The following is a 14170-nucleotide window of genomic DNA, read 5'->3' as shown; positions in this document are numbered from 1 at the left end:
GTAAAATGAGTGCGTCCTGGGGATGTGTGTTCAGCACACTGACCGTAGTTAATCCTATTCTGTTACTGCATGCTGGGAATTTGTCAGGAGAGTACGTTGTCAGTGTTTTTACCACACACAGAACATGGGCATTTGGAGGTGATGGATGTGTTGGTTCGTGGATTCTGATAAATATTCCACAGTGTACGCATGTCACATGATCACATGGTTTATGATATATGTACACAGAACCCTTCTCGTTAGACTCAGTAAAGCTGGAAGGTGGCCTGGGCTTAATCCTTCACTAGTGCTCAACCCAGGCTTCACATGAGATCATGAGGCATTTTGCCTGGGCGTGTCTTGTACACCTTCCCAACAGACATGCTCCTCAGGATCTCGTGTGGGGCCCCAAGAATGTGCACAGGCCACGGATGATTCCGATCTGGATCCTGCAAGCACCAGGGCTCTTAGCCTCCACTTCGGAGACTGAGACAGGGCCCTGGGGGAGGGGAGGGCACTCTGCTGTGAGTGGGGATGGACCAGGGCCTGCTGTGTGACCTGAAGGGGATCCTGGAGTGAGCGGAGGTGCCCCCTGCTTCTGCGTGCATGAGGCCTCACCAGGAGGGGAGTGTGATCCGAGGGAAAGTGTGGGAAAGTCCCGTGTTGGTCTCTCTGCGGGAGTTGACCGTCCTGAGTCCCTCCTGAGACAGTGGCCACAGGGGACTGTCTCTTCCTCATGGTGAGGGCTTCCCTGTGTGTATGGTTTGGGCTCAAAGGAGATGTGTTGACCCTAAGCATTAGACAGCATCTTTTCTACTTTCATGATAGAACTGTGAAGACTCATGGACGAAGGAGCCCAGAAGAGGAAAGAACAGGAGTCAGGCACGGCTCTTTCTCCGGTAAGGTCATATTCTCAGTGGATTCTCACACTGCCTTCCTGAAGTGCCCTTCTCTGGACTCGCTAATTGTGTCTGACTCTGAAGTATCCTGTCTGACTCCAGTACATGCACACCCACCCGGGGCCTTCCCTCAGGGCCTGGCGTCTCCCCTTAGATCCTGTCTCCACATGACCGGGTGACCTGGCCCTTGTGAGGAGGTTCCCCTGGGTGCTGTCCTGGGCAGGGCTTCTCACCCATGGGTTGGAGACAGGGCCTGGTGCTGTTGGGCAGCAGGGGTTGCTTAAGGCCCATGTGGATGTGGTGTCTGCTCTCTGTCAATCAGGGTAAAGAAGCTGTAGGTGGACCTCAGGTATTAACATGTACAGTACATGGTAAAATCTGCCAAAGAGGCCACTGAGGGGAAATAAGTTCTGACTTTTTATAGTACATTTAAAACCAAGTGAGCACCTCCTTGAAAACTTAAGTGTTTGGGAATGGAATAGAACGTTCAGAAGTAGATGTCAGGGCTAGGGAGTGTTTCGTTACACCATCTAATTTAAACTATGAAATCAGGGCTACTAATTTTTTTTTCTTTCTTTTTTGACCACATGATGCAGCTTCCAAGGTCTTAGTTCACTGAGTAGGGATCGAACGTCAAACCCTACAGTGGAAGTGAGGAATCTTAACTACTGGACCATGAGGGACTCCTCCAACTTCACTAATCTTGATTCAGTATTTTCTTAGTGGAATAAAATAATAAAGTTTGGAGTTTGTTAATCAGTACATACCTAAAATTAATGATAAAAATCACATTATTATTTTAAAAATTTATTTACTTCCTGTACTGTGTCTTCAGTGCTTCAGTGTCTTTTCCCTGCTTCTGGCGAGTGGTGGCCACTCTCTGGTTGCAGTGCACATGCTTCTCATTGCAGTCGCTTCTCTTGTCTTGCAGCCCAGGCTCTAGAGCGCGCCGGCTTCAGTAGTTTCACCTCCTGGGCTCTACAGCTCTGGCTCAGGAATTGAGACTCATCGTCTTAGTTACCTCTCAGCATGTGGGATCTCAGACCAGGCAAAAACCCACATCCCTTGCATTGTCCAGTGGATTCTTTACCACATACCGTAGGGAGGGCCACATATTTTAAAATACAGGTATTTTATAAAGATTAGAAGAAATCTTCTGTATGCTATTTTCTGCTTGTATTACTTTTTATTTTTTTTGAACTAGAATAAGATAATTTTGCTGAATTCCCTGGTGGTACAGTGGCTAACAATACGCCTGCCAATGTAGGGAGCGTGGGTTCCATCCCACATCCGGGAAGATGCCTCAGAGCAACTAAGCCCATGGGCCACAATGACTGAACCTGTACCCTAGAGCCCGGAACCCATTACTACGGAAGCGCGCACTCTCTAGAGCCTGTGCTCCAAAACAAGAGAAGCCACTGCAATCTGAAGCCCGTGCACTGCAGCTGTAACTCGAGAAAGCCGACTCACAGCAATGACCACCCAACATAAGCAAAATAAATAAGCTTTGAAAAAGAAATAGAATGTTGACAAAGTTACTGAATGAAGAAGTAAAATGAAAGAAGAGAATGGGAACCCACTCCAGTATTCTTGCCTGGAGAATTCCATGGATAGAGGAGCTGGTGGGCTGCTGTCAGTGGGGTTGCAAAGAGTCTGGCATGAGTAAGCAGGTAAACAACCACTTCCACACACAGCAGATTGAGCTCTGAAAAACAAATCTTAAGTGTCTAGCTTTCCTCCTGCAGGTTCTTCAGTGACTTCAGTAGCGTTTGGAATAAATTCCAAAATCCATAGACCTTGCATAAATTAGCCTCTGTCTGGCATCACCGCATGTACATTCCCTGTGTCTCAGTCACACTGGCTGACTTTCTGTTCAGTGAATATCTTCCTGCCTCAGAGCTGACACTCAGGCTGTTTTCTGTGCTTGCAACACTCTTCTGTTTCCCACCTTGCCAATCCTAAGTGTTTCTTCCTCACAGAGACCTTGTCTGATTTCTCACTGTAGCTTAGACTTTCTGTTTAATCTTAGCACCAGGCCTGTTTCAGAGGACTTATTTCAGTAGGAACGTTAAAGTTGTGGATGAAATCGGTTGGCTGGCTGCTAGATGATGAAATTGGCTGCTAGACTGTAAGCTCCATCATGTTCACTGCTATATTTCAAGTTTGAGGCACAAAGCTGACGCTGAATGAATTTTGATAGAATGAAAGAAAAAAATGAAGACAACTCTTCATATTTCAATCAATTGTGTGTTTACACATGCATGCATAAATGCATGGATATGTAACTCTGTGGTTTTATTAAAAAAATCCTCATAAATAATGGTGTATGCTTTGTAGCAGTTTCCGTTGTATCTTAAGTGTATTTCATGGTGTTAAGTTTTTTCTGCATCATCACATGAATGATGTAAATTGTAGTAAGATTATTGACATTGTGAGGGTTGCGATGGGAGAGGGTGTGACCCTGTATCGTGACCATTTATGCTGTTCTATTGTATTTCAGCTTCCTTGAACTTGTTTCAGGTATTCTCAGGAAACTCTCTGCTTCTCTGTTAGTTAACTGGTTGATTCTTTAGGTTCAGTTGTCACTCCTAACCACCTGAGCTCAGGTGCTTTTGGCTCATTTCTTAATGGTTGGATCTGAGCAATTTGTTAGAGTGACAGAATTTACTCCCCAGGGTGACTGCAGCCATGAAATTAAAAGACGCTTACTCCTTGGAAGAAAAGTTATGACCAACCTAGATAGCATGTTGAAAAGCAGAGACATTACTTTGCCAACAAAGGTCCGTCTAGTCAAGGCTATGGTTTTTCCAGTGGTCATGTATGGATGTGAGAGTTGAACTGTGAAGAAAGCTGAGCGCCGAAGAATTGATGCTTTTGAACTGTGGTGTTGGAGATGACTCTTGAGAGTCCCTTGGGACTGCAAGGAGATCCAACCAGTCCATTCTGAAGGAGATCAGCCCTGGGATTTGTTTGGAAGGAATGATGCTAAAGCTGAAACTCCAGTACTTTGGCCACCTCATGTGAAGTGTTCACTTATTGGAAAAGATCTGATGCTGCGGGGGATTGGGGGCAGGAGGAGAAGGGTACGACAGGATGAGATATTTGGATGGCATCACTGACTCAATGGACATGAGTCTGAGTGAACTCTGAGAGTTGGTGATGGACAGGGAGGCCTGGCGTGCTGCGATTCGTGGGGTCGCAAACAGACACGACTGAACTGAACTGAACTGAAGGTGGACACAGATCTTTCTCTAACATGCTGTTCTATTGATGACAAGTTCATCTGTGTAAAGTCTTTAAGATAATGCTTAGTGTGTAGGAATTGTCATCATCATCACAATTTGTGTTCTTTAAAATTCAGTGTTTTCATGTTCATCGCAGCACTATTTATAGTAGCCGGGATATGGAAGCAACCTAGATGTCCATCAGCAGATGAATGGATGAGAAAGCTGTGGTACTTTTACACAATGGATTATTACTCATCCATTAAAAGAATACATTTTAATCAGTTCTAATGAGGTGGATCAAACTGGAGCCTATTATACAGAGTGAAGGAAGCCAGAAAGAAAAACACCAAAACAGTATACTAACATTTATATATGGAATTTAGAAAGAAGGTAACGCTAACCCTGTATGTGAGACAGCAAAAGAGACACAGATGTATTGAACAGTCTTCTGGACTCTCTGGGAGAGGGTGAGGACAGGATGATATGGGAGAATGGCATTGAAATGTAAAATATCATATGTGAGACAGATCACCAGTCCAGGTTTGATGCATGATACAGAGTGCTCAGGGGTGGTACACTGGGATGACCCAGAGGGATGGGATGGGGAGGGAGGGGGAGGGGCGTTCAGGATGGGGAACACATGTACGCTCATGGCGGATTCAAGTCAATGTATCGCAAAACCAATGCAATATTGTAAAGTAAAATTAATTAATTAAAAAATAAAGTCACTGTGGACTTTGTCATCTCTGAGGACACCAGTCTTGCTGTAAGTCATCTAGATAGTGAATGTCACTCAGTCGTGTCCGACTCTTTGCGACCCCACGGACGGTAGTCTAGCATGCTCCGCCGTCCATGGGATTTTCCAGGCAAGAATACTGGAGTGGGCTGCCTATTCCTTCTCCAGTGGACTTTCCCAACTCAGGGATCCAACCCGTCCTGCATTGAAGACAGACGCTTTACCATCTGATCCACCAGGGAAGCCAAAGTAAAATTAATTAACTAATTAAAAAATAAATAAAGTCACTGTGGACTTTGTCATGTCTGAAGACACCAGTCTTGCTGTAACTCATCTACATAGTGAATGATACTTAGTGTGTTGAATGTTAAGACTTCTGCATAGACAGCCCAGGATTGGTTTTAATTTCTGTATTGCTCATGTATTGTCCACATACATGACAAATTCATGTTGATTGCAGGATATCATAATCTTAGGAAAAAGAGGAAATTATAAATTAGATTGCAAACCAACAGTTTGCTTCAAGCAGCTTTTAAAGTATCTATCAGAGTATTACTTCATCTGAATTGAGCTTTACCCCTCTCACCTCTTCTCATTTTGTGTGAAACTAAGAATCTTCCTCAGGGCCCATTGGTGAAATGTGTTTTCATTTCAGGCACAGTTGACCTTCAAGGATGTGTTCCTAGATTTCACTCCTGAGGAGTGGGAATGCCTGGACCCTGCCCAGAGGACCTTGTACCAGGATGTGATGGAGGAGACGCTCAGGAACCTGCTGTCTGTGGGTGAGGATCACTTCCCTCTGAAGTGGGGATCTGCCCTGGGGTTCCTCTGCATGTTCCCTCTTTACCTTTTGAGATCTCCTTTTTTCTTGACTAAGCTCCAAACCTTTCTGACTCACACATGTAAAGCTTCCTGTTGCCTGTGCATTCAGAAGGAGGCAGAGAGTAAATTCATTTGAGAAGTATTTTTCTGTCGTTCCATAATGTCCTCACTCCTTGGCTGACAAAACAGTTGCATTTTACAACTGGCAATGCAGGAGACAAGGGTTCGATCCTTGGTCTGGGAAGATCCTACATGTCACAGAGCAGCTATACCTGTGTGCCTCAACTACGAGCTAGCACTCTAGAGCCTGGAAGCTGCAACTGCTGAGCCCACATGGGACAACTACTGAAGCCCGTGCACCCAGGAGAAGCCGCAGCAGGTGAGGAGCACAAGCACTGTGACTGGAGCGTAGCCCCTACTTGCTGAACTTGGAGAAAAGACCAAGCAGCAATGAACACTCACCCGAGCCAAAAGAAATGAATACACCAATGTATTAAAAATAACTGGTACATTTATAAAAAAAGAGAGAGAGGTTGGATTCTGGAAGAAGCCACAGTATATGGCATTACTTCCGAGCAGGAAGTTCTGTTTCTGATCTGAACTTTATCTCATCTTGTGGCACAAGGAAGAAGACCCTTGGATTGTGGGAATGAGGTACTAATAGCAAACATCCAGATGAGTGGGAAAGTATCCACAGTGTGATCACAGGGCAACTGTCAGAAGGACAGAGAGGAAACCACACCATTCATGGGGTTTGGGAAACTCTCTAAGTGGGAGAGTTCTGTGAGAAAACAGATGTTTAATGTTTGTGAACTCTCACAGGAGATTTTTCTTCTCCCTAACTTACTGCTCTGTTCTTTGACATGTGAAATGTACAGCACCCTCGAGTGATGCTGTAGCACCCACAGAGATGAAAGCAAGATATGTATATTTTTTTGACTTGTACTGGGTCTTTTTTGCTGTGTGGACTTTTGTCTATTTGAGATGTGTGAGGGCTACTCTCTAGTTGTGCGGAGCATGGTTACTCATTGTGGTGGCTTCTTTTGTTGTGAAGCACAGGCCCTAGGCACAAGGGCTTGAGTAGTATTACCACACAAGCTCAGTATCTGTGGCTCATCAACTTAATCTCCGTGACGTCTGAGATCTTCCCAGAACAAGAATCAAACCCATGTCTCCTGCATTACTAAGCAAATTCTTACCATGGAGCCACCAGGGTGTTAGGGAAATTAAATAAATAGTCTTGTTTAGGCTTCAAGACAAAGCAGTGCATTCTTCTGACCTTGCTTCTAACCTGCATGGAAATTGCCCTGAGTGTGAATGTCCTGACGGTCTCCTGTGAGTGCAAGTCTTGCAGCACCATAGATAAGATAGATGACAAATCTTGAGATTGTTCAGCCTTTGCAGGGGCCCTTGCCAACGAACCCCAGGCTTAGCACCATCCAAGTTGGCTCCTGGATCCTTCTTTCTGCCTGCTGCTGCTAAGTCACTTCAGTCGTGTCCGACTCTGTGCGAACCCACAGACGGCAGCCCACCAGGCTCCCCCGTCCCTGGGACTCTCTGGCAAGAACAATGTAGTGGGTTGCCATTGCCTTCTCCAATTCTCTCTGCCTATCATGAGGTAAATAAAGGTAACTTAAAACTGCAAAAAGAACTGTGTGATTTGTGAGGATGATTATCCATATTACAATGTCACTTTATATTTGGCTGATCAAGTCTTCAGTTTTTAAGTCGACTCTTTAGCCAACCCACAGCTCCAATAGTGTCCCCATACTGCCCTTTCTCTCTCCATTCTTTGTCCTGTTGTGGCCTTACACCCCTCCCAACCCCTCTGTCTCCCTCTCCATCAGCTGGTCCCCTTCTAACTGCCCCTGTCTCTGAGGGGGCAGGGCAAGCCCAGGTTCCCCCACTCTAGCAAGTTTGTTAACCCCTTTAGATTCTTCTGATCAAAGACCCCCATCATCCTGGAGAGATGTTCCAAGATTTTTATCAGTCCTTCTGTCCCTGTTATCACAGTCAATTTGAGCACTGTTCAATCTGTATTGTAGCCATAAAGCTGTGACTGTAGAAAGGAAAGATAAGTTGTTTGATACAGGATGGCCATGATGTTGTTTAGACTCTGGAGAAAACTGGTTAAGTTGGTTTTTTTTTTCCTTTGAAAGTGCAAAACCAGTTGTTTTTACATGTGGAATTAAACAGAGCAAGTTTGTTAAAAAAGCGTGCCAAAAAAAAGCTAAAAGTTAACCTTTGCCAGAGCTTCCCAGATGACTCTAGTGGTAAAGAACCTGCCAGCCCCTGGGGGAGACACAGGAGACATGGATTTGATCCCTGGGTAGGGAAGATCCCCTGGAGGAGTGAATGGAACCCACTCCAGTATTTTTGCCTGGAGAGTCCCATCATGGACAGAGGAGCTTGATGGGCTAGAGTCCACGGGGTTGCAGGGGGTTGGACAGGACTGTAGCGACCCTGCATAGCATGCAACCTATACCATGTCCTTGAAGTACGTAACCCATTTTTTCAGGGATTTCAGTCTTGGGCTAATTAGAATTTTAAACCACGGAGCGGGGGGTGGGAAGAAGAAGGTGAAAGAGACATTTAAATCTCAGGCTGGAAAGTATGAGAGCTCTCATGTCTGTCGATCTGCATTTATGTTTGTCTCAGTGTGTGTTTTTGTGTTTGGATCATATTGCTGAGGTTAAATTGTTAATGAGCTCTAATTCAATTGTTTGTAAAAAAAAAAAAAGGACTTTCAAATCAAATAATTACAACAGAAATTAACCTAAATGAATTTCAGGTTCACATGAATTCAGAAATATTCAATATTAAATATCTAGTATTAATGTTTGTTTGCTAATCTGATTAAGACATGTCTTGTGTCTTCAACATTGTCCAATACTTTTATTGTACCTAGGTTTAATGTTAAGCAAGTTTGTCAACAGTTAAAGTAACTTGAGTGAAGAAAGTTTTAAGGAAAGAATGCAAATGGAATTGGAGCTTTTAGATAAACTCTGTTAAGAATGATTATAGTTTAGAAATGTCTGTCTAAAATAGCCTCTCCAGGTTTGAATAACCTGAACTCCTGCTGCTGCTGCTAAGTCACTTCAGTTGTGTCCAACTCTGTGCGACCCCACAGATGGCAGCCCACCAGGCTCCCCCATCCCTGGGATTCTCCAGGCAAGAATACTGGAGTGGGTGCCATTTCCTTCTCTAATGCCTGAAAGTGAAAAGTCAAAGTGAAGTCGCTCAGTTGTGTCCGACTCCTAGCCACCTCATGGACTGCAGCCTACCAGACTCCTCCATCTATGGGATTTTCCAGGCAAGAGTACTGGGGTCGGGTGCCATTGCCTTCTCCAACCTGCACTCCTAGGGTTGTGCTAAACTTAGTAATGAAAGTTCATTGAATATCTAGGTCATTTCCAAATGAAATAAGATTCTGAAACACAGATTACTGAAAACTCATTTCCTCTTACAAACTAAAGAGATTTTGGACTATTAATGAATACGTTTGGTGCCACCGTGAGACGTTCTCTATAAGAAAGCAAATATTCTTAGACATTATCACTGGTATTTTATGTTCACCAGTCTACAAAATGCTAAAATATCTGATAGCTCATGGTTGCTTAAGGAAAGTAAGACGTGTGTTTTTAGTAAGAAAGGTATGAGAGATGTGGGCCAATCACCTTGCTTTGTCCCCCCTGGTTAATTTGTCTCAGGACCCTCCCCTTGGGTACACAGGCACACCCTGGATCTTGAAGTAAAGGCTTTTCAGAGAAGCAATACTCATTATGGCCTGGACTGACCTCTGACTTTTAACTCCAAGGCGCCTTTCTGCACTTCTGTATTGTCTCCTGTATCAGACAGGGTGTTTTCCTTTCTTTGTCCTTGCTATGATTATTCCCTTGAATTAAGAGACAAACCAGCTGTTTACCCTGTTTTTGTTGACTGTAAATTCCTCAACCACAGAGGAACTATCTCTTATCTCAGGGCATGCAAAGAGGAGGGTAGCTGATTGTAGATGTCCAACCTGCAGCCCATCCAACTGCTACCTGAAAATTACATTTTATTAAGGAAAATGGAAAGTACTTCTGACTTACAGATAGATGGCTGTTTCTAAATGAACAAAGTGATTAAAAAAAAAAAACAGATGTTGCATGGAAAGTGGACTCCAAGAAAAGAGATCCCAAAAGGCAAGGTCTTTGTATGTTCTGCAACAATCTGTCATTTGACTCCTGTCAATTTCGTTGCTTGACTTTGGGTAGCACGTGATGAGGTATTTCAAAGGTATCTACTTCTCCTTGTCCCCATCCTGTGGTAATTAGTGCTGTAAGGTGGCACTAAAAAAAAAAACCAACAGCAAGAAAAAATAAAATTCATTTGTTTTTGTCTTTGTTGCTTCACGGGATTTTGTTGACTTGCAGTGAGCAAGGGCTACCTTGTAGTTATAGTGCGTGAACTTGTCATGTTACAGTTGCATGAACACTTTTTGGAAAAGTGCTTATTTTTTTTATTTTTTAGATTACTTTAGGGAATTCCCTGAGAGTCCAGTGGATAGGATTCAGTAGTTTCACTGCAGCTAGCCTGGATTTAATCCATGGTCAAGGAACCATGTTTTCAGAAGCCACTTGGTCCAGCAAAAAAAAAAGCGAAAAACAAAAAACAACTCTATATATATATATAGAGAGAGAGAGTTTACAGAATTTTTTATTTTCTCAAAGCAGTATTTTTTGAACAGTTACTAACTGCCATTTAGTTTTTATGTTATTCATTAGAATGCTTCTTTTGCATTTTTACGATTCCAACGTATTGCCTATTTGATGCTTGTTTACTCAGTTGCTCAGTCCTGTCTGACTCTTTGTGATCTCATGGACTGTAGGCTACCAAGCTTTCCTATCCATGGAATTTTTATTAAGGCAAGAATAGTGCACTTGATTGGGATTTCCTGTTCCAGGGGATCTTTCCGACCCAGGGATTATATCCTCCTGTGCCGTGTCTTCTGCATTGGCTGGCAGCTTGTTTACCACTGAGTCCCCTCTCTAGTCCTGTATGTTCTTTACCATTTAAATATGTATAAATATGCGTAAAGTGTCTACAATATACCATTAGTTTCTCCTCAATTATGAGACAGCAGTGTGTTTAATACACAGTATGATGAGTTTTGAGGTCATGGTGGGAAAATACGGAGTTTGCATAAAATGAATGTTTTCTGATTATGTTTCAAACTACACTACCCTAAAATTAATTTGAATTACATGTGATCATGCTCTTTTAAAGTGTTCTATTCCTTTAGTGTTCTATAGTTTGAAGATCATCTTTGCGAAGATTCGTAATTCTGTTAGGATGGATATGACTTTTGGTGTAAAAGTTATGTGTTTGACAAGAAATAATTTATTTATGAATTGTAACTAATAGAATATCTGTGGTTCTCTATGTCTTGTAGATATGTCTCATATAGAGATGATCAAGAAATTGCAGGCAAAAGCAGACAGTAGTAAAGGGGAAATTTTTCAAAGAGTGATGTTTGGAAGAGCTGAAAGCCTTGAAAGCAAAGATTTTCACCTCAGGAAGATCCAGGAAAATATGGATGACTTTGATTGTCTGCGGACAGATGATGAAAGAAATGACAAAGGATTGTCTACATCCCATAACAAAAACCTCACTGATGGAAGAGATCATCATAGTAGAAGTGATGCAGAAAATGGACCTTTTGAAAGGCACGGATCAAGCTTTCAGGATGAATTGCAGATGATGCAATCTGAAGGGATAATTTTTGAATGTAGTCAAGTTGTGACAAATGTCAGCGCCTCAGGTTTATCATCTCAGAGAACTCGTAATGTCTGCAAAGGCTTTTCTCATAAAGATGAGAATGCTGTTATGCATCCTTCAGAACTGTTACCAGACCATGAAACACAAAAGAAAAGACCTTACAGATGTAATGAGTGTGACATAACCTTTCTTCAGGACTCAGAACTCATTAGACATCAAAGAATCCATACAGGAGGAAAACCATATAAATGTGATGTGTGTGGCAAGGCTTTTAATCAAACTAGAAAACTTGCAGTTCATTGGAGAATTCATACTGGAGAGAAACCACATAAATGTGATGTGTGTGGCAAGGTCTTTAAGCAAGCTGCAAAATTTGTAATTCATTGGAGATATCATATGAGAGAGAAACCATATAAATGTGATGTGTGTGGCAAGGCCTTTACTCAAGCTACAGGCCTTGCAGTTCATCAGAGAAGTCATACTGGAGAGAAGCCATACAAATGCAATGTATGTGACAAGGCATTTAGTCATACTGCCAACCGTACTGTTCATCAGAGACTTCATACTGGAGAGAAACCATATAAATGTGATATATGTGGCAAGGCTTTCAGAGTAAGCTCAAACCTTGCTGTTCATCGGAGAGTTCATACTGGAGAGAAATTGTATAAATGTGATGTGTGTGGCAAGGCCTTTAGTCAAGCTACAGACCTTGCAGTTCATCAGAGAATTCATTCTGGAGAGAAACCATATAAATGTGATGTATGTGGCAAAGCCTTTAATCACACTACAAGACTTCAACTTCATCAGAGAATTCATACTGGAGAGAGACCATACAAATGCAATGTATGTGGCAAGGCGTTTGGTCATACTGCAAACCTCACTGTTCATCGGAGACTTCATACTGGAGAGAAACCATATAAATGTGATGTATGTGGCCGATGCTTTACTCAGAATGCACAACTTGAAGTTCATCAGAGAACTCATACGGGAGAGAAGCCATATAAATGCAATGTATGTGACAGGGCGTTTAGTCATACTGCAAACCTCAGTGTTCATCGGAGAATTCATACAGGAGTGAAACCATATAAATGTGGTATATGTGGCATGGCCTTTAATGAAGCTGCAAAGCTTGCAGTTCATCAGAGATTCCATTCGGGAGAGAAACCATATAAATGTGATATATGTGGCAGAGCCTTTAGTCAAACTGCAAACCTTGCAGTTCATCGGAGAATTCATACTGGAGAGAAACCATATAAATGTGATGTATGTGGCAAGGCCTTTAATCAGACTGCGAAACTTGGACTTCATCGGAGAATTCATACTGGAGAGAAACCGTATAAATGTGATGTGTGTGGCAAGGCATTTAGTCGTAATAGAAACCGTGCTGTTCATTGGAGAGTTCATACTGGAGAGAAATCATATAAATGTGATGAGTGTGGCAAGGCCTTTAGTCAAGCTACAGGCCTTGCAGTTCATCAGAGACTTCATACTGGAGAGAAACCATATAAATGTGATATATGTGGCAAGGCTTTCAGAGTAAGCTCAAACCTTGCTGTTCATCGGAGAGTTCATACTGGAGAGAAACCGTATAAATGTGATGTGTGTGGCAAGGCCTTTAGTCAAGCTGCAGGCCTTGCAGTTCATCAGAGAATTCATACTGGAGAGAAACCATATAAATGTGATGTATGTGGCAAGGCCTTTAATCACACTACAAGACTTGAACTTCATCAGAGAATTCATACTGGAGAGAAGCCATACAAATGCAATGTATGTGACAAGGCATTTAGTCGTACTGCCAACCTTACTGTTCATCAGAGACTTCATACTGGAGAGAAACCATATAAATGTGATATATGTGGCAAGGCTTTCAGAGTAAGTTCAAACGTTGCTGTTCATCAGAGTGTTCATACTGGAGAGAAACCATATAAATGTGATGTGTGTGGCAAGGCGTTTAGTCATACTGGAAACCTTGCTGTTCATCGGAGTGTTCATACTGGAGAGAAACCATACAAATGTGATGTGTGTGGCAAGGCGTTTAGTCATACTGGAAACCTTGCTGTTCATCGGAGAGTTCATACTGGAGAGTAACCATATATGTGCCAAGGCTTTCACTGTAAGTTCAAGCCTTGCTGTTCATCAGATAGTTCATACTGGAGAGAAACGATATAAGTGAGATATATGTGGCAGGGCTTTCAGTGTGAATACAAACCTTGCCGTTCATCAGAGAATTCATACTGGAGAGAGCCTTACAAATATAAAAATTGTGACAAACCATTTAGGCACAGTTATCCATAACTCATCATCATGCAGTTCAGACAGGAGAGAAACCATATAAATTTGATGTACATGGCCGGTGCATTACTTGAAATGATGAACTTAGAAACCATTGGAGAATTCATAATAGAAACATTAGATATGTGACAGTTGTGAGAAACATGTTAGTGTAAAGGTCGTGAGTGTGACAAAGCCTTTAGTCAAGTGCCCAGGCCTTATAATTCATCAGAGAGTTCATAGTGTATTAAAAACATACAACAACAACAATCACAACAGAAAAACATACAAATGAAATGAATGTGTCAGAATTTCTAGTGCATGTTTAGGATTAACTGCCCATTAGGCAGTTCATACATAAGAGAAACCACATAAATGTTATTTATGTGGCAAATGTCACAAGAAATGACATTGCAGATCATCTGAGAATCCGTTCTGCAGTGAAAGCTTACACATGTAGAGAAAGCAGTAAAATA

General features: G+C 42.4%; 1 protein-coding gene across 1 annotated transcript; it reads left to right on the top strand.

Moving 5' to 3' along the window:
- Positions 1–821: 821 nt before the first annotated feature.
- Positions 822–13685, top strand: LOC138419624 (zinc finger protein 665-like). The gene is made up of 3 exons (XM_069552472.1): positions 822–878; positions 5497–5623; positions 11098–13685. Exons 1-3 carry the CDS (start codon positions 822–824, stop codon positions 13509–13511), a joined length of 2598 nt encoding a protein of 865 aa, XP_069408573.1. The 3' UTR covers positions 13512–13685.
- Positions 13686–14170: the final 485 nt, after the last annotated feature.

This window comes from Ovis canadensis, chromosome 14 (assembly GCF_042477335.2).
Source record: "Ovis canadensis isolate MfBH-ARS-UI-01 breed Bighorn chromosome 14, ARS-UI_OviCan_v2, whole genome shotgun sequence".
NCBI lineage: Eukaryota > Metazoa > Chordata > Mammalia > Artiodactyla > Bovidae > Ovis > Ovis canadensis.
The sequence above is the reverse complement of the archived record's forward strand: the minus strand, read 5'-3'. Positions and strand labels throughout refer to the sequence as shown.